This window comes from Staurois parvus, unplaced genomic scaffold (genome assembly GCF_062004578.1).
Source record: "Staurois parvus isolate SC_StPar_1 unplaced genomic scaffold, SC_StPar_1.0 ptg000420l, whole genome shotgun sequence".
In the NCBI taxonomy this organism is placed as follows: Eukaryota; Metazoa; Chordata; class Amphibia; order Anura; family Ranidae; genus Staurois; species Staurois parvus.
In genome coordinates, this window is record NW_028318216.1 from 4218473 (window position 1) to 4238948 (window position 20476).

The 20476-nt window shown below is 40.1% G+C and overlaps 1 protein-coding gene across 2 annotated transcripts; it reads right to left on the minus strand.

Moving 5' to 3' along the window:
• Positions 1–2757: 2757 nt before the first annotated feature.
• On the minus strand, positions 2758–19905 carry LOC149454719 (gastrokine-1-like). 2 transcript variants are annotated; one of them, XM_089687162.1, is made up of 6 exons: positions 19852–19905; positions 18652–18693; positions 18149–18286; positions 16436–16546; positions 14347–14482; positions 2758–3006 (listed from the first exon to the last, which is right to left on the minus strand). In XM_089687162.1, the coding sequence occupies exons 1-6, from the start codon at positions 19861–19863 to the stop codon at positions 2906–2908; spliced, it is 540 nt and encodes a 179-aa protein (XP_089543288.1). In that variant the 5' UTR covers positions 19864–19905; the 3' UTR covers positions 2758–2905. The 2 variants fall into 2 exon arrangements, with proteins under 2 accessions (XP_089543288.1, XP_089543289.1); XM_089687163.1 differs by lacking the exon at positions 2758–3006 and adding an exon at positions 11075–11349.
• Positions 19906–20476: the final 571 nt, after the last annotated feature.

Genomic DNA, 20476 nt, shown 5'->3' on the forward strand with positions numbered 1-20476 from the left:
GATGTCCCCACATGGGACCAACTGCTACCATTGGCTGATGACACAAAACTAAAAACTTCTTTGGCTGCACTCATGAATGCTATTGCAGGAGGACAAAGTAGGAAAGAGGAGGCTAGGAGGGAGAGAGGTTTGGAGGAAGGAAGGCAGGAAAGGGAGGAAGGGAAGAAAGAGGATGGAGGAAGGAAGGAAGAGAGGAAGGAAGGAAGGAAGGGGATGGAGGAAGGAAGGGAAGGGAAGGGAAGGGAAGGAAGGAAGGAAGGAAGGAAGGAAGGAGGCAGGGAGGGGGTAGATGGAGGAGGGAAGGAAGGGAGGAAAGACAGGAGGAAGGAAGGAAGTAAGGAAGGAAAAGAAAGGAAAGGAAGGAAGGAGGGGAGGGAGGGAAGGAAGGAAGAAAAGGGAGCGAGAGAGGGAATGGATAGAGGAAGGAAGGAAGGAAGGAAGGAAGGAAGGAAGGAAGGAAGGGGAAAGGAAGGGATGAAGGAAGGGGAGGGAGGGAAGGAAGGAAGGAAGGAAGGAAGGAAGGAAGGAAGGAAGAATGGGGAGGGAGAGAAGGAATGTAAGAAAGAAGGAAGGAAGAATGGAAGGAAGGAAAGGAAGTAAGGAAGTCAGTAAGGGAAAGAGAAAGGGAAAGGAAAGGAGGGGAGGAAGGAAAGAAGGAATGAAGGATGGGGAAGGAGGGAAGGAAGTAATGGAGAAAGGAAAGGAGTGAGGAAAGAATGAGGGAGGGGATGGAGAAAGCAGGAGAAGGAAGAAAATGGAGGGAGGGAATGGATGAAGGAAGGCAGGAAAGGAGGGAAGGACCCACGTGGATGGTTCCTGGCTTACTGGCACATTCAGAAGCATCAGACAGCTGCCGGGTGATCTGTATACAATTTCCCACCCACATATCCTCTTCTCAGAAGCTGCATGGCTTTCAATGAAGCAGCTAGAAGCCACATCTCCTCCTCTCCCTCCCACGGCTTTCAGCTGCTTCATTGAGATCTGGAATGAGATTTGTTGATTTCACTACTGTGCTTCTCACTGTTCTCCTTTCTGGAGGCTCTGACATGAGGAAGAAAACCCTGCCTCTATTCAGATGGCTGCCTCCATATAAAGATTCAGTGTAAAATGTTGAGCTAGTATTGGGAAACAGCTACAGAAAGACCACAGGCTACCTTAATTAAAAGAGGTATGGACTGCAGAGAGAAAAATATAATTTTGCCCCCATACAAATCATTAACAAAACCTCACCTGGAATACGCAGTTCAGTTTTGGGCACCAATTCACAAAAAGAACATTGGGGAACTGGAGAAAGTGCAGAGAAGGACAACCAAACAGATAAGAGGCATGGAGGAGCTCAGCTATGGGGAAAGATTAGAAGAACTGAATTTATTCTCTCTTGAAAAGAGGAGATTAAGGGGGGATATGATCAACATGTGTAAATACATCAGTGGTCCATATCGTAAAGTCGGTGTAGAGGTATTCACCTTAAGGTCATTACAGAGGACAAGGGGGCACTCTTTAAATCTGTAGGGAAAAAAAAATAATATCCAAATATGGAAAGGTTTCTTCATAGTAAGAGCTGTTAAATATGTAATAGACTCCTTCAAGAGCTGGTTCTGGCCAGCTCAGTAGATTGTTTAAAAAAAAGGTCTGGATTCTTTCCTATATATCCTATATACGCATAATATAACTGGATGCTAATATTTGTAGGTAAAGTTGACCCAGGGAATATTCGATTGCCTCTCGGGGGATCAGGAAGGTATTTTTTTCCCCTGCAAGCGCAAATTGGATCATGCTTTGCTGGGGATTTTTTTGCTTTTCTAGATGGGCTTGTGTCTTTTTTTGACTAAATATGTAACTATGTCACCTTAAATGACACTAAACTCACATTTGTTTTATAAAGTAAATATAATATGTTTAACTATAAGTAGAATGTACCATCTAACTCAATCTTTCTTCATTTCATGTCTTAAATGCAAGCTGTTTTCTGCTGTTCCGTGAACTCCCTGCACTACCTAATCCTAAACTCTGAACTCTGAATTTTATTACCTGAGGTATTTTGTCTTTATACATCCACAGCCTGTCTTTTGTTCCATAAGTCTATAACTACGTGTTTCAGGGCATGTTAGAAATTAGGAAGGGCAGGTAAAATGATTTTGTAGGTGTTACTACAAATAAGGGTGTGGTCTTGTGGGCGTGGTCAGTAGGGTGCCAGCAGATTTAATTTTGAAAACCTAATAACCTTACTCTACCTGGGTTTTTTTAGCACAGCTTTCAGAGTTCAGTTAATTTCAAATTATGGTATGTGTGATAATTATATAGTTTTATTTATAATATAGCAACTAGCTCCACAAACATACATGTAAATGTCTGTATATGTAATCTGTTTTCACTTTTCTCTAAACTAATGTATATATATATATATATATATATATATATATATATGTATATATATTTATATATACATAAGTTCGACAACAGTAGTCAGAACCCAGGTGACCATTATTACCTTTGAAATGATCAGGTTGTGGGAAAAAATATCTGTTACAAACAGCTCCCAACTGCTACTTTAAAACCAACGATACTGTATAAATAATACCATTTACAATCTGGTGCAAGACCTACACTTTTTTTTCTCCACTTTGTATAACTCATTTTCCTATGGGAGTCTAGTACACTGGTGTTTACCTGCTATAGCGGGTACTTTGATAATGAGCTTCACTTCTATGCCTTTTCACCTGTGTGAAGCTCTCTTAGTAGTAAACAAAGCTCACATTATTTTTTGAACAATTTATTTGTTGTAGAAAATGCCATTTTTACAAGCAGTTTTATATCTATATGATTTCTTAAACTATTAAATGAAAATGCATCAAGCAAGTATAAAATGAGAAGACATCTGACATCTTAGAGAAGTAGTGAAAAATTACAGTTGCTCTACACAGTTGACGGGACCCCCACAAATTGTGATGCCCAGAATATTGACAATTCCATTAGTGGAGCATCCTGTTCCATAGAAGTTTGGATCTACAATACAATGCCAAAAAAAAGCATTATTACACAATAATCCATGAAATTCATAAAGACTAGTGCAGACAGATTTTGTAAAAGTGTCTCTCATGTATTCTAAAAGTGGTACAGAATGCCCCCCCCCCCCAATATCTTTCAAGCTGAGTTCATCATACATATAAAATGTTTTTCATATTTTGAAACTAAATAGACTTACCAGTTTGCTAAGTATATCTTTTATTTTTTTAGTGCATATTATAAATTGAAGCTCACATGTTTAGTTGAAATAGAGGTGATAAAACCGAAGCTGTAATTTGATTAGTTGCAATAGCCAACACTTTTCAGGTAGATCTGAACTGAAGCTCAATATTAGTATATGGGCAGATGGATGTAAACATATTATTATTATACAGGATTTATATAGCTCCAACAGTTTGCACAGCGCTTTACAAAATGAAGGTAGACATTACAGTTACAATACAATTTTGTACAAGAGGTAACAGAGGGCCAGGTGTGTCAACATACACTATATTGCCGAAACTATTGGGACGTTTGCCTTTACACGCACATGAACTTTAATGGCATCCCAGTCTTAGTATTTAGGGTTCAATATTGAGTTGGTCCACCCTTTGCAGCTACAACAGCTGAACATTTTTCCAAAAGCGCATTTGTGAGGTCAAGCACTGATGTAGGATGAGCCTGGCTCACAGTCTCCACACTAATTCATCCCAAAGGTGTTCTATTGGGTTGAGGTCAGTAATGTTCCTCCACCCCAAACTTGCTCATCCATTCCTTTATGGACCTTGCTTTGTGCACTGGTGTGCAGTCATGTTGTAACAGGAAGGAGCCATCCCCAAACTATTCCCACAAAGTAGGGAGTATACAATTGTCTAAAATGTCTTGGTATGCTGATGCCTTAAGAGTTCCCTTCACTGGAACTAAGGGGCCAAGCCCAACCCCTGAAAAACGACCCCACACCATAATCTCCCCTCCACCAAACTTTACACTTGGCACAATGCAGTCAGGTAAGTACCATTCTCCTGGCAACCACCAAACCCAGACACGTTCATAGGATTGCCAGACAGAGAAGCGTGATTGGTCACTCCAGAGAACATGTCTCCACTGCTCTAGAGTCCAGTGGCAGCGTGCTTTACACCACTGCATCCGACGCTTTGCATTGCACTTGGTGATATAAGGCTTGGATGCAGCTGCTTGGCCATGGAAACCCATTCCAAGAAGCTCTCTACACAATGTTGTTGTGCTAATCTAAGGGCAACATGACGTTTGGAGATCTTTAGCTATTGACTCTGCAGACAGTTGATGACTTCTGCGCACTGTGCGCTTCAGCATGCGCTTATCCCATTCTGTCATTTTACGTGGCCTACCACTTCATGGCTGAGTTGCTGTTGTTCCCATTCTTTTCCACTTTGTTATAACACCATTAACAGTTGATTGTGGAATATTTAGTAGCAAGGAAATTCCACGGATGGACTTTTTGCACAAGTGGCAACCTACCACGGTACCACGATTGAATTCACTGAGCTCCTGAAACTGATCCATTCTTTCACAAATGTTTGTAGAAGCAGTCTGCATGCCTAGTTTCTTGATTTTATACACCTGTGGCCATGGAGGTGATTGGAAAATCTGAATCCAATGGATTGGAGGGGTGTCCCAATACGTTTGGCAATATAGTGTATATCCAATTACCTCCAAGTACATCTAGGTCTGAAAAAGAAAATATTCAAATAGGTTAGCGCCCTTTTCTCATTTTTCAGATCTAAACCTGATGGATTGCAGGTAAAAAAGATGCAATGTCCATTTGCAGTCTCCTGCCAATAGACCTAACATGGGCGCAGTATACTCCCCATCTTATGATGATTCTCCTTCCCATAGACCTAACATGGGCCCAGTATACTCTCGATCTTTTGATGGAGGAAAAACTGTGCAGACAAATATGTCACAAAAGTGGCATCCGTTCCATTTGACTCTGGTTCAACAGAGTATTTGTTCACAAATCTCCTGCTGATTGGACCGGATGGCACCCATGTGAAAGGGCCCTTATTACTGCTACTGTTTAGTGCCTCTACTTACATAGCAAATTGCAGTAATTGAATATTTGCTCAATGAAGGTCACTACCCACAAACATTTCCCTTGGGTTGGAATCCAGGGTGGAAAGCCTGTGTGCAAAAATTATTTGTAGCTTCGAAGCCATAAAAATCTTGTTCTGCGTGGTCTCCCTGGGCATATCCTATCCTTTCCTTGCCCCTTGTGCTGTTGTTCTCTCTCAGTCAGACTGATATCTATGGGGAATTCTCTGACACCAAACAGGCAGCAACAGTGTAAAGAAGAGGAAAGGAGGGAAATGCTAAAGCCCAACTTGATGGACTCTCATCTGCAAAGAAGAATGTTGGGTAATAGGTTTACCATCCAATAACATTTGAACAAACTATTTCTCATACTTGTTATACTGTAATACTAAATCGTCAGAAGTAGTGTATTAAAATCATTGTATAAACATTGATCATAAGAGAATAAATGGAAAATAGCTATACTCATTATGTTATTTGGTTATTTTCCGCCATTACTGTGTCTGTCAATGTAAACTACTCTCAGTTTGTATTTCTCTAGGTAAAGTTCTGCTTTCCTCATGTGTTCCCAGGGCAGTAGGTTTTAGAACATTATAATGTAAATGTCTTCTATTCTTGACTTTAACACTCATTTGCTGCATGTGCTGAATCATGCGTCTCCCTGATACATCAGTGGGTGGAAGCAATTCACTCTCCGATGACATGACAATTATCTCGTCCTTGTTTTTTTTACTTAATCTTTTTGAACATTTTTTTATGCTTATGCATCCTTGACATAATACCACCAATAATAAACATGTTTATATACTACTGTGAGATCCATTAATCTGGAAAATTCCAAATGTGAGCCAGAGAATGAATATATTTCTGCTGTACTGACTGCCAAATGTGTTGAGCCTGCGATCAATGTGTAGGGCACTGTTAGATGGTTTAAATTCCATTTCTTAGAATACACAAACCCTCTTTCATTACTCCTTCCCACCCATTACCCCATTAAAAAACCCCATAATAGTGTTTTTCCCTTAAATGATTCCACTATCCATGGCCCTTGCTGCTGTTTTATCTAATCATAAAGACCAGTGATCCAGCACAGCATTCTGTGCTTTACACTAGATCCTAAAAGCCAACCACTGTAAAGCCTCGTACACACAATGAGAATATCGGACAAATGATTTTTCAGTTTTTTGGGATGTTAGTCTCATACCAAAAATGTAAAGGTTACTAAAGTTACAAAAATTCTTGTATGACAGAATAAAAATTTGGAAGTGATGTAATATGTTGTATTGTGTTTGTATTGTATTTTTGAACGAAAACTGTACTGATTAAATGAAAATGGTATAATCTGGTATTGCACGAGAAAAAGTTTTGTGCTTGTATCTTCAAATAATTTTGGATGAAAGCTGTGTACTAGCGTCAAATTATTGTACAATTGCTTTGCAAGCGGTATTTTTCATATGATTTTCTGATCGAGTGTACCTGACTTAATATGGGGGAGGCCTGCTTTCTGAACACTCTTGGTTTCATGGGAGCTACAAACTCAGAGAAAGCCTGTGTTGGCTAGGTGGGTAAATATGGGTATCTCTATATATCTTAAAGCAGAACTCCTGCCAAAACTAATATAGGAGAAAGTTAGGGTTCTAAAATGCTGTTTTGGTCCCCACTAAGGATATATTTCTGTTGATTACATAATCCTGTCTGTGTCCCCAGAAAGGAAAGTTCTCTTCTCTACCTGGAAGTGAAGTGAGAAAAATACTCTAGAGAAAGATAATAAAATGTTGACAGAGATTCAGAACTATTTTTATTGTAGCTGGCCTTTATCATGCAGAACAAATGGTTTATAATGGAAAACTACTTTCTAGAGGAAAAGGCACAATTCCATATTGATAAGAATAGCTTGCCTGTTACTTGATATAAAGCTAGGGGTGGTCAGTTATGTTCATGGTGGAGGAACGTGCTAGCAAGTTGACCCAGTAACAAGACAACACTTTTTAGGAGTAAAACCTAAAAAAAATGATCTGTTTTCTGTGGATGTGATCTTTTAACTCTGATCATGCATATAACAATGCTCTAACATCTATTGCAAGGCAAACTGGCTGGACTTTGTTAACTTGCCCTGATATAAATTGCAGTTGAAAACACTAACTGGTTGAAATGGCTTACTAAATATTTTAATTATACATCAGGTTTTATTTATTTCACCCATATAAATATGGTATTTTAGGGGTGTCCTCACGCTAGGCAAGGTTGCCTTGTACCTTGCTCAAGCACGATTTTCCACATTCCCCCACTGGCCTGCTCTCACATTGTGCTGGGCTCAAGTATGCTTAAAACAGAACTAAAGCCATCCATTTACTGTTTCTCAAAAAGACATGCCTTGGATGATAATGCTCACAATTGTTTGTTTCAAATGAACTATCCAGCCATCAAATGGCAGGTGTCATAACTGATCACATGTACAGAGCCACAGCATCTGCAGATCAATAAGGATAAAATGGCAGCTTGATTGTAAAGTGTGGGAGGGCTTAGTTTTGCCTTAAATCATCTGCACTTTTACTATCAGATTGGGTGTAATGGATCTAATGTGCTCCAGTGTTCAAGTTCCATTATCAAGATCAAGTACAACTGAACCATGCCCCAGACTGTCACTGTCAATTGAGCCATGGCACGGAATGCTAAACAATGCCTGAACACGTTACAAAACTATCACAATAGTTAAATAAACTGGATTAGAGTCTACAGAGTCCATGTGTTCCCCTTGTGTTTTGTGAGCCTCCTTGAGGCTGTTTTTTACTATATGCAAACAAATACTAGTGAAATAATCTATTCACATTGAAATTAGGCTCTGGAATGTATCTGTGTGATTTCATGATTGCAATAAATAAAAAGATTTTGTGTAGACATTTGGAAATGTCTAAATGGAAGTTAAAATACAGTACTACAGAAAACCGAAAAAGTGCCCAAAACATGCCATAACATGATTATGAAAAAAGAGCTAGCAATATTATCAACATCTGGCATTTATCTAACTTTATTTTGTCACCTATTGATCTGTATAAGATGCCGCTGTATATGAACAGAGGCAAGAAAACAACAACTGAATGTGTACTTCTACTTTGTGGGCAGGGAGTTGGCAGTATGATGGTTCCTTCTGTGCCACATTGGTTCTCAGATACTCCTCACCCTCCTTATCAACTTTCTTAGTAAAAGTATAGTCCTCAGAGGCAGACCATACAAAGTTTGCACTGCCCAGCCCTGGCCAGGCCCAGTGTTTATCATTTAACATTCTACAGAGAATAATGTCCATCCTTGGCACATGTGTAAAGCTAGAAGCTAAGATGACCATTATACTCTATGGTCAGGCATGACAAATAAATGACAATTTCAATTGACACTGGAGGGCTGGCACTTATAAACTCTGCTTGGGCCCTGGTAGTAACAAGGTATCTGTACTTAAAGATTAAGTTTAGTTTTTTTTAACAAAGTTGACTGTGCAGTCAAGGGGCCCTCAGAGTAAAAAAAAAAAAAAACAAAATTGTGCAGCTTTGATTTTTGCGTAATGTAATTATTATACCTGTAGGCCATTTGCAGCACCCTCATCATCGGCATCACAGGAGCAAGTGCTCGCCATCATCCAAAACATGTGCATGTGCAGTACACTTTTCTGCCCTTACTGTAGCAATGCTGAGCTTAGCTGTCACTGCTTCAGGGGGAGGGAGATGCACATATGCCAGTTTTGAATGAGGGAAAGCTGGTTTAAACTAAAGGTTCAATTGGGCTGTAGACTCAACTATTTGAATAAGATTGTTAGAAGGACAGACCACACTAGAGGCATTGCACATGTGCTGATGTAACATTCTGACAGAAGAAGAGAACACAGTGAACAGATGGTCAAATGGCTGTAGAAGTGAAAAGTCATCACCAACATGACTTGCTTGCCAGGTAGGGCTGTGTATATCTCATGACTGGCTGGACAGAAATGCAAATCCTTTTGCAGGTAAAACAGCATATGGTTTTCAGCTCGGTGCTCATTGTATTGCTGGATTTCAATTATTTTATTTATATAAACTGCTAAATACCTTTTTTAATCAGCAGTTAGAGCAGTCTTGTGACTTCTATCAGTGTCCAGCAGTGCACTAGTTAAAGCTCATAGGAGGAGTTTTCATTTTCCTCTATGAGGATGCAGGACCCCTGACCCTCTTTCTGGACAGTGCTGATTGGCCCTGTGCAGATCACATGCACTCTCCCAATAAAAAGTAAACTCTCTAGCAATACACACCAAACTGAGCATGTGCAGAGTGGCTCCAAACCTCTGTTCTATCAGGAGATATTTAGGGGAGAGGATCAAATATCCTTTTTACACAATGCGGAGGATTAACCTATTGGGTTCCACAGTGAGTATTACAAGTATGCTTTACAGCATATACAGAGTGATTTTACTGTTGTGGGTTTAGTAACACTTTAAGTCTCTTCAACATAAACCAGTTTATAAAAATCATGTAGATTGGTTATGATGTCGCATCACTGTAGAATGCATGCAATCAGTGTTGGTGCTACCATTAGGTAAACTAGGCAGCTGCCTAGGGCACAGCCATAGCCGCTGGTTTGCCTACTCTCCACCTAACCAATGTCACATATGGCTGAATTAGAGTTCCATCCCAGCCACATGCAGTATTGCTCCAGTATCCTGGACAGAATGTATGAGCCCAGTCTCAGCCACAGGTGAGTACAATACGGTGGATCGCAGTGATCAGTGCAGTGCCTGGCCCTCAGTGATGGACGTGGAGCAGTAGCAGCTGATCGGAAGTGAACGTGGGGTGGGGCACGTGCACAATACGATGATGGCTGTGTATGTGTGCTCTTCCTCCTAGGGCCGGCTCAACCCCCAGCAAAGTGGATGTGCTTCAGGCTCCACTGCTGCCAAAAGCATGAGTACCAGCTGCCTGCCCAGTTCTGATCAATACAGAGGGCTCTGATCTAGGGTCCCTGTTACCATGCCAGGCTGTCCAGGGTCCCCTCTGACACTGTCCTCTGTACTTTACTCCTACCCTGACGCTGTACAGGAGTCCTCTCCTCTTCCTGCACCTCCCATCTACTCTGGACCCCTCACTGATCACTCTACAGAACACTGGGCCCCTCACCATACAGCCATCCATCACTCCATAGAACGCAACACCCTTCACCCCATACTGATCACCCTGTACAACACTGCACCCCATTCTGATCTACTCTGCACAACCCACTCCCCCACCCCACCCCATACTACACTGCACCCCCCCATACTGATCAGGACATTGCACTGCACCCCATACTATACACCCTCCCCCCCATACTAATCTACTATACAGAACCCTGCACCCCCACCCCATACTGATCACCCTATACAAATCTGCACCCCACCCCATACTGATCTACACCACAGAACCCTGCACCTCTTCCCTCACACTGATCACCCTGTACAAGTTTGCACCCTCCACCCCATACTGATCTACACTACAGAACCCTGCACCCCCACCCTATACTGATAATCCTATACAACATTGCACCCCATACCAATCTACTTTACAGAACACTGCTCCCACTCTAGTGTGCAAATTTAAAGAAATGTATTAGTTTCATGTTTTGTTGTTTTATTATTTTCTACTGTTTTTAAAAATGTTGAAGTTATATTTTTTTTTGGGGGGGGAGTTGCAAGTAACTGGTCCAGGGGCGGACTGACCATTTGGGAACTTGGGCACTGCCCGAGGGCCCTGGGTCAGTAGGGGGCCCCATGAGATGCCCCTGGTACCTTTCATAGGCTTTTTTGGGTGTGGTTTGAGTGTGAGCGATGACACAGGGGCCCCATGATCCCCTATTGCCTGGGGCCCCCATGAGTTGTCAGTCCGCCCCTGAACTGGTCTTACCTAGGGTGCAAAATAGTCTAGCACCAGCCCTATATGCAATTGTTATTGAACAATAATCGTAGCAGTGCTTATCAAAGGACAGACTGGAAAACAGTTAGTTGTGTGTTCTTAGTAGTAATTTATTAACAAACACATCATCTTACTTTATATATAAAAAACAGAGAAGACGGACAATCTGACCAGTGGACACACAAGAGTTAGACAAGTAGAGATCAGATGGGGGCTAGAATCAGAGCAGCCAGGCACGGTCATTTAGATCAGTAGCACTGAGGACCACAATTCTAACATCCAATATTGCCACACAGAGAGATGCCCAAGAATCTCAGAATGCCGAGGTCAGTGCAGCCTTGTAGATTGACAAAGAAACCAATACCTAAGAGAGACCAAGAGGAAATATAACACCAACATATAATAAGCTGACTGGCTACAAATAAACACATTGGGACCTCATGTATCTTACTGATGAAAGTATTTGTTGACTAGAGCAACCAGTTTTTAATGCATGTTAAACCTGATTATGTGGAATCAGTAACTGACACTCTGCTTTTGTTTTTGTACAAGCCAAAGCAAAGTATTATAGAAGGAAAGTGAAAGCTAGTAAAGATAACAAGTGATTTGAACGATATGAGTATGAAAATTCTACCAACAAAGATGGCGTAGTCATATGAACAATGGAAATACTAATACTATGGAAATGCTAAGAAAACAGATAGTATAGTCTTTAGTGTGCTGAATCCAGTGAATATGTTATAAATGATTTTTGGGTTAAAAAGAGTGTGATAATCACCTGTTATGTTGTTAACGAATTATCACAGTAAGCTGAATTATAACAATACCTTAAAGTAGAATTCCGAGCTATTCTTAACTAATCTTAAAACTCCCCCTCCCTAACACCTACGTATACTAACTAACTGGTGGAAGAAAGGATACTTACCTACTGTATTTTCAACCCCAGTTCACACTAATGCGATATGGGAAACACATCAGAATTGCAATGTTTTCCACACCGCATCGCATAGCAATCGCACTGTGTTCATGTGAAATGCTGCAGCCGTCAATTAAAAGTTAACAACACCCCAAAAGCAGGATGCAGAATGCAGTGTGTTTGCCTGAATGGGAAACACCCATGCGATCCGATTCCAGTGACACAAAAAAAAGGTGCTTTCACTTTTTTCGTGCGGATGAGGTGTGGTTTGAGCCATACAACATTATGTGCTCAAATCGCACAGAATCACGTCATTTTCACAGAAATGTGGTGCGATTAATTTGCGAATCACATGCACTGTGACAGTGCGGACCGGGTCTCAGATTGCTTTGGTCCGGTTATGTGATCCAGCTCCCCTGTGTCATCCAGCGCCAGCTGCATGGGAGAGGAGGAAACGGCAGCAATGGATGAGCCATAGTAAGCCTATGGGTAATGTCACCACTCAGCCATTGTTGAGTGCTTTATTTATTCTCCTGCAGCCACCCAGGGGAGGTCATGACATCAGACCAGAGCGGCTTGAAAATGGTAAGTACAGTATCTCATGGAATGAATCAAATGAATCTTTGCTACAATGTAAAGTAGTGAGTGTACAGCTTGTATAACAGTGTAAATTTGCTGTCCCCTCAAAATAACTCAACACACAGCCATTAATGTCTAAACCGCTGACAACAAAAGTGAGTACACCCTTAAGTGAAAATGTTCAAACTGGGCCTAATTAGCCATTTTTCCTCCCTGGTGTCATGTGACTCGTTAGTGTTACAAGGTCTCAGTTGTGAATGGGGAGCAGGTGTGTTAAATTTGGTGTTATTGCTCTCACTCTCTCATACTGGTCACTGGAAGTTCAACATGGCACCTCATGGCAAAGTGTAATTTCTTCAGTGTTGTCACATGAAAAGATATAATAAAATATTTACAAAAATGTGAGGGGTATACTCACTTCTGTGAGATACTGTATATGAATCTTTCTTCCACAGATTAGTTAGTATAGGATGGAGGTAGGGGACAGTTTTAAGATTAGTTAAGATTAGCCCAGAATTCTACTTTAATTCAACCTTGAGCAGTCAGCTAAGTACACCATTTTAACATGTACATTTCTGATTTACCTGTCTGAGGATTTGTACTTTCTTGTAGGCAGTCTCCTGATTTACTTGCTTCTACCACAATGCACAGCTAAGGCCAATGGCACACTTCATTTCCTGGTTCAGCAATGCAGTTTCCTATGTCACCTCTCCACCTTTGGTCTGCCCACTGGACAAAGGATCACTGTCATCACCTCTTTCCAATCAGCAGGGAGGTGCCTCAGGAAATCATAACGATGAACCGGGTACAATAGAATTATTTTCCTAGCTGAGTAGTGTGGCAGAGGGTTTAGTTGTGATTTTAGTTGTGCCCCCCCAAAGCCAACCCTAACCTGCCACTATACAACCCTAACCTGCCACTATACTGTCCCAATCTACCACTATGATGCCCTAAACTGACACTATACCACCCTAATCAGATACTATAATGTCCTAACCTGCCACAATACTGCCCTAATCTGACACTATATCACCCTAATCTGATACTATACTGCCCTAGCCTGACACTATACTGTCCTTGACCGACACTATACTAATCTCAGTTATGCGTTATGTGGGGAGGAGAAACTCTGTTTCCTGTGCCCAGGCTGTGTGCAGTGCAGGAATGGGAGAAGGAGTTGTGCCCCTGTCTTCTGCCCAGCCAGCAGTGACCCCTGCCCTCTGCCCTGCTGATCCCCCATCCTCTGCCCCCTGACAGTTTTTACTGTACCCTCACATTGGACACCCTGTATCCGACCCTGCAGATATTACAGGAAACATATACAGTGGGGCAAAAAAGTATTTAGTCAGCCACCAATTGTGCAAGTTCTCCCACTTAAAAAGATGAGAGAGGCCTGTAATTGAGGTAGACCTCAACTATGAGAGACAAAATGAGAAAACAAATCCAGACAATCACACTGGCTGAATTGGAAAGAATGGGCCAACATACCAGCAACAGTGTGTGCCAACCTTGTGAAGATTTACAGGAAACGTTTGACCTCTGTCATTGCCAACAAAGGATATATAACAAAGTATTGAGATGAACTTTTCATATTCACCAAATACTTATTTTCCACCATAATTTGCAAATAAATTCTTTCCAAATCAGCCAATGTAATTGTCTGGATTTGTTTTCTCATTTTGTCTCTCATAGTTGAGGTCTACCTCTGATGCCAATTACAGGCCTCTCTCATCTTTTTAAGTGGGAGAACTTGCAAATACTTTTTTGCCCCACTGTATGTATCTAAACCATATATTTAGTAGATTTTTTAAATTAACTAAACATAAAATTAAGAGAAAAAGGACAACATTGAAAATGATGTTATACCTTGCACTTCCTGGGCAAAGAAAGTTGGTACACCTTTGCAGAGAGCTTCAATCTGGCTGCCATATTGGGCCACGTTCTTCACCCGGGTCTGGGAGATTGTGTAGGTCAGAGATTGTGGTGGAGGAGCATTGGGGTTCTGGAAAATAAAAAAGAATAATTGCATGCTGGCTATAAAACAGCTACGAGGAACTCGCTTCCATATCACGTGTTAGGTCATTCATTCTGATTTAATTCTGCAAAGATTGTATAAAGTGTATATATCCTCGCTTTTTCAAACACAAATTATTTTTATTTTCTACTGAGAAACAGGATTCCTAAAATGGGGATGGGTGGGGGAAAAATTCATAGTTTAGGTAGCATTCCACCAAGGATGGCACATATAAAAGTCATAGACTGCTGTCAGACCTCAATTCATTATTAGTGATTGTAGTGGTTGAATGTGGAAATTGTGAGGACAATGCAGTGAAACCACTTGTTTAGGTGATGCATAATTTACTAGCATCAGCTCCATGACTGACACAAAATACAAGGTATTTTGTAAATGGACAAAGGAGTGGGGGCTGGTCAGATAAACCACACTTGAGCTTCCTGGAGCCCAAGCTTTCATATTCGCAGCAGCCGGAATTACAGCGATAGCGATAGGAGAGCAATCCTGATGCGACATGCACCTCAGAGGTTCCTTTTGCTTACACAGCAGTCATTTTCAGAAACCTTTCTGCTTGAATGTCTGCTGTAAATATGACTGGCAGTTCTAGGCAGGTCTTCTCCTTTCATTGCCTCCAGTTTCCATAAATGATCTTCTTATCATCATGCAAACTGATTCAATAACCACAACTGCTAACATTTAAGAGTAAAATGCCAAACGATATAAACACATGTTTAACATAATGTACATATTATGTTGATGTGGATTGCTTTTTGCCATTTAGAAATTATTTTTTTTAAATTTCAGTTGCATTTGCGCAAAATAATGAAAACTGTTTCCAGAACAACAAACCTCCACCCCTGTTTTGCTGCACTTGGCAGAGATACATGTAAATATTGATGCTTAAAGATAATATAAAGAACAAATCACCAGTGCATATGGAAATGCAAAAAAAATTGGTTTTATGCCCAATTACTGTTGTGTGCTTGGATATGTTTAATTTAGAAAACGTCATTGTCCAGATTCTATGTGTTGAAACACAAGGATAGATACATTTGCATTCCACAGAGTAAACACACAGTGTAATGGACAGCAGGACAAAATCTCCCAAATGTCGACACACCCGAAGGTGCTTCCAACCCTCTCCATCTCAACAGCATGTGTTACAAAAAATGTTTGGGTTGAGTTGAGCTTTAAAGGCCCAGGCCATCTTGGACAAAAATACAAAATGGCCACAGTGTACAAACTTTAGAAACCAACTTTTTACACAAACATGTAAAATCTATGGTAAAGCATTGATGAAAACACAAGGCATTTTAGGAGAAGTAATGGTAGTTTTTCAAATGAGTCCTCCAACTCACTGATATCCACCTTGCCATCTCTTCTCCACTAATCCTTCCTGTGTCTCAGCAAGCACTAACATTCCTATGGTAAGCTGTGTCAGATGCTACTGGGAGCACTGATATAATTTCAAAATATTTTTTCTGTCTTGTTCAGAATTAGCGCCTAGAAATTGGCTGCTAGACCCGAGCCCTCTCATGATGGAGGAGATCACTTGATCTCTCATACCAAGAAGCACTGAATATTGTCCCAGCTGCTTTGGAGGCAGGAGTGGTGGAAGAGCGCTGGCAAGGTGAGTCTCAATAGATCTGGATGAGATCCTTTGCTTTGTAAGGGCAAGGTGACAATGACTCCTTAAGCTTCAGGACAAAATTGCTCAATGTATGGTCTAAACTTATCCACTTTTACAAATTGTAGTGGAAGCCAAAGGGTGATTTAACACATTAGTATCTACTTAAATCTGAGATATACATTTTGGGTAGACCTTCACTTTAAAATAAATTTGTTACCATACATTTTCTAAAAATACTTCAAAATTTTTTATCTCATTCAAAAATACAAAAACATCTTGTATAAAATACCCGGTCCTGCCATTATTCTTACCTGTTTTTCCTGGGTAGCCTTACTCAACTCTTCCAAGCTAGGTACCACATTTCTGTTCATCCTGCTGACCACACAGGCTCTCTTGGACACAAGACGGGCAGCAAATAGACCCTGCAATACAGCCCCGGCAGTTTATTAGACACAAATCAGAGAGCTCACAAAAAACATCACTTTTTTAATCACATTCTTATTTTAGAATTAAAGCTAAGAAACAGACAGATATTTCAAAAATATTATACTCAATTATATATTCAATAATATATATATATTGACTTGATATCAGCATCCTATTATCTTTTGCTTGAGAGCATTCAGGCTAGGAGAGGAAAGGGCATTATTCTGAGCAAATGATTGCTTGCAGGGAACATACTTATGGGAGTGGAAAGCATAGAGATAAACTAATACATTTAGTGCTGATTCTATGATAACTAATTTAACTAATTTGTAGTCTGAGGAAAGGTCGAAGATCTGGCTGTGCATTCTGGCATGTTTTTTGCCTGGATCTCAGCTTGAAATAAATCAAAATGTGGAGCAGATAACTACCTCTATGTAGACATATGTGGGTATATTTATTAAAGGCAAATAGACTGTGCACTTTGCAGGTAAAGTTCACCTTTTGTAACATATTATGGGTGTTCAGTGTGTTCAGGGTATAACATGTAATATGTTATGAAAGAACTGGTCCCCTGTTTTGACAGCTAGCGGGAGATCTTCTCACAATTTTCAAAAACGTGGGTTTCTCTTCCTGCCCGGCTGCATCACTCATTCACAGCATTTTCTACAAGTCCCAACAGCTGTTGTGATTGTCAGCTTGTAGTTCTCAATGAACTGCCATGGTGCTGTTACGTACCGTGGTAGTTCATTGATTCTTTCTGTCAGTGTTTATCTGCTTACCCGTATAAGGTACAAGCACGCGGATACACTGACAGCTCTGCAGGAGTCATGCATGACACCAGCGATCTGCTAATCATTGGGGTAATGCTTTACAGCATCCAAAACAACAAATAGTAAAAGCACAAAATATGCATTTTAATTTTTAGTTAAAAGGTAAAATTATCCTTTAAGTGATAGTAAAGGTTTTTTTTGTAACAAACATGTTATTCTTAACTGCTCTGTGCTATTGTTTTGCACATTGGCATTGGTGCATGCTCACTCCCAAACTTTGCTCGATGCATCCATAAGTCATATAGAGCTATGCTCTTCCCATTGGCTCACTGGCTGTGACTGACAGCAGTGGGAGCCAATGGCTTCCACCGCTGTGTTTCAGCCAATGAGGAGAGAGAGACCCGGGACAGCTGAGGCTCCCATGAACATCGCTGGATCAAGAGGGGGCTTAGGTGAGTATTAGGGGGCCTGTGGGAGGAGCTGCACACAGAAGGTTTTTTACCTTCATGCATAGAATGCATAGAATATTGGGCAAGATCACAGAATGTTGCCAATAGTGCTAGAAATGCCAAACAATACAAAGGAGCTAATAGGGTATCATATGGTGAGATGTACCAGGGGTAAAATACAAAATAGCTTGCAGGAAAACTGAATGTGCAATACTGGAAGGAAGATGGACTACACAGTATATAGAATAACAATGATGTGTGTCAAAGCAGATCTAAAACTGTTGCTTTGTACAGAAAGCCTTTGTAGAACACGTGGATCATTTAGTTATATAACATCACTCATAAAAAATGTATATTTTTGTATATTGAAGGTACGTACCCTTTGGTAGTCCCAGATAGAGTTCCAGGAGTTCAGGCCATTGAACTGGTTAATGTTAGCGATTCTGTCTTGATTGTTAATGTTCACTGTCTGATGTACATTGCCTCCATCATTGCCCTGGTTGTTGACTGCAACATTCTAAGATTTATTAATGAAACACATTAAATATATGTACGTAGTGGGGACATAATTTGTAAAAATCAGTTAATGGTATTTTATGCCTGAATTTATCAATACATAGTATGTGTTCCCTAGAATACTTTTGTCTGATTTAATTCAAGTATGCTTTAAGTGGAATTACAAAATAGTCCTACTGGGAATAATAAACACAACTGACACTGCTGAAATGCAATAAGTATGTAGTATCTCTGAAGAGGTTAATATTTTCTACGCTTAATCATGGTCTTTAAATCATTGCCATCAGTTCCCAGCTATTTCAAATCAGTATCTGCTAATACATTCTGTGTAAGTTCATTATATATGTTTAAAGGCATTTAACGTACATCTGTTGCAAAGGACACGCCAAGAATGGCAGCGATCAGGATCTGTAAAATTAAGAAAGACAGTAAAAAAACATCAGTTGGTTCAGTTAATATGGCACATTCATCACTAGCCCAATATCTGGACAAAGTTATATTTTATATGGGGTTTTAATAAGGTTATTTAATAGGAGATATGATGGGTGTAACCCATAGAAGTTAGATTTTATCTGGTTAGAGGAGTCAGAGCAAAGAAATACTGCTGTATGTTGCTATTAATTACCACCAAATACACTCCCTTTTTTTCAGACAGTTTACAAAAAGAAAGCAAATAGCTGCTTCCTTATCAGTGGCTACATCACATCTTTTACATTAGATAGCACATATGTGGTTCTGATTTTTAAATTGTCTAAAGTTAAGTATGTCCTCTATAACAATTGATGGAGGATTCTAGTGAAGTTTGGTGCTATAGGTAACCTTCTTTTCTTTACTGTAGAAATACCATTTGTAGTAGTTGCCCCAAATGCAATGTTTCCTAAAATGCACCCCAGTTTTATGTATCCTCTGGATGACACATGGAGGGATGTATAGAAGTAGATCCATAACCAAGACTGGGGACAGAAGGGAAGAATGCACAGACATTGAAGTGCTTGTATAATTAGCCACATCCTAAAGCTTTTAGGGCAATAGGGTAGGTAGGAGGTTCTCATACCCTGCAAAGACTCCTTCTTGCTAGTGGTAACATTACAAGTGGTACTTAGAAATGGCAAAGGCCATGGCAGTGGTACATATTATTTTGGTTAGCTTGGTTGGTAAGTTGAAAAATAACAGACTTAATGGCCAGATCACCAGGTGAAAATAAAGGGGAGAAAATCTAAAAAAAAAAAAAAAGAAAGAAAAGAAAACAAATGGAGCCATTACATCTGAACATTTTTAAGCTGCAATCAAGTAAATGATTCTGATGTTTGGTCTAATATGACTTTAAGGAAGCGATACGTTTATAGAGAGAATGGCATGAAATTGTAGGAGGTGGACTGACCTTCATGCCCACAGAGCCATTATTTGTGCAGTCTTCAATGGCTATTGTTATGTCCCTGACTACAGATTCATATATATATACCAAGCAGCTGGGACAATTTATGGCATTTGCAAAACAATTACCAGTTGGTGATACATAAGTAATTATCTGTATAGAGAAGTATAGTGTAAGTGGCAAATACTTACTAAAGCCTTCATTCTGTCTGCCTGGAATAGAGGACTGAAAGCAGGGGAGTTGCAATGTTCTGTCTTGCATATATATGTGTGACTTTTAATCTTTATTAAGTAGGCAGAACCCTGATCAGTCATCACTGGAAAGGGTCCATATCAACGTGACGCATTACTTTGATAATGTTATCACCCTCTTCCTACCAGGGCAAATTTATTTTATGGGCTATAAATTGGCTAAATCCTCAGTAAATAAGATATAGATATACATTTGATAATACCCATATTTAATGAATTGGTGTGAATTTTAGTCAAGTGTTCCCAGACAGGAGCGGCAATAATTTTATGTATACTGTGTACCATCAAACACACTGTGAAATGTTGCTGTTGCTTGCATTTTTTCTAGTAATCATAATCCATTTTCATGGGTGGCAAATGATGGTGCTAGCAGCTATTAGTAAGCACAGTGACCATGGAGGCAAATTATATATATATTACACAGAAATATTCATAATTTTTAGATAGATGTTTAAGCAGCCATGGGTGGTATTGGTGGCAGTGAGTCTGATAATGGACTGAAGAATGTTAAATTGTTATGGCTAATCCCACCAATAATGATATCCCACATGAATGGCGTGGATAA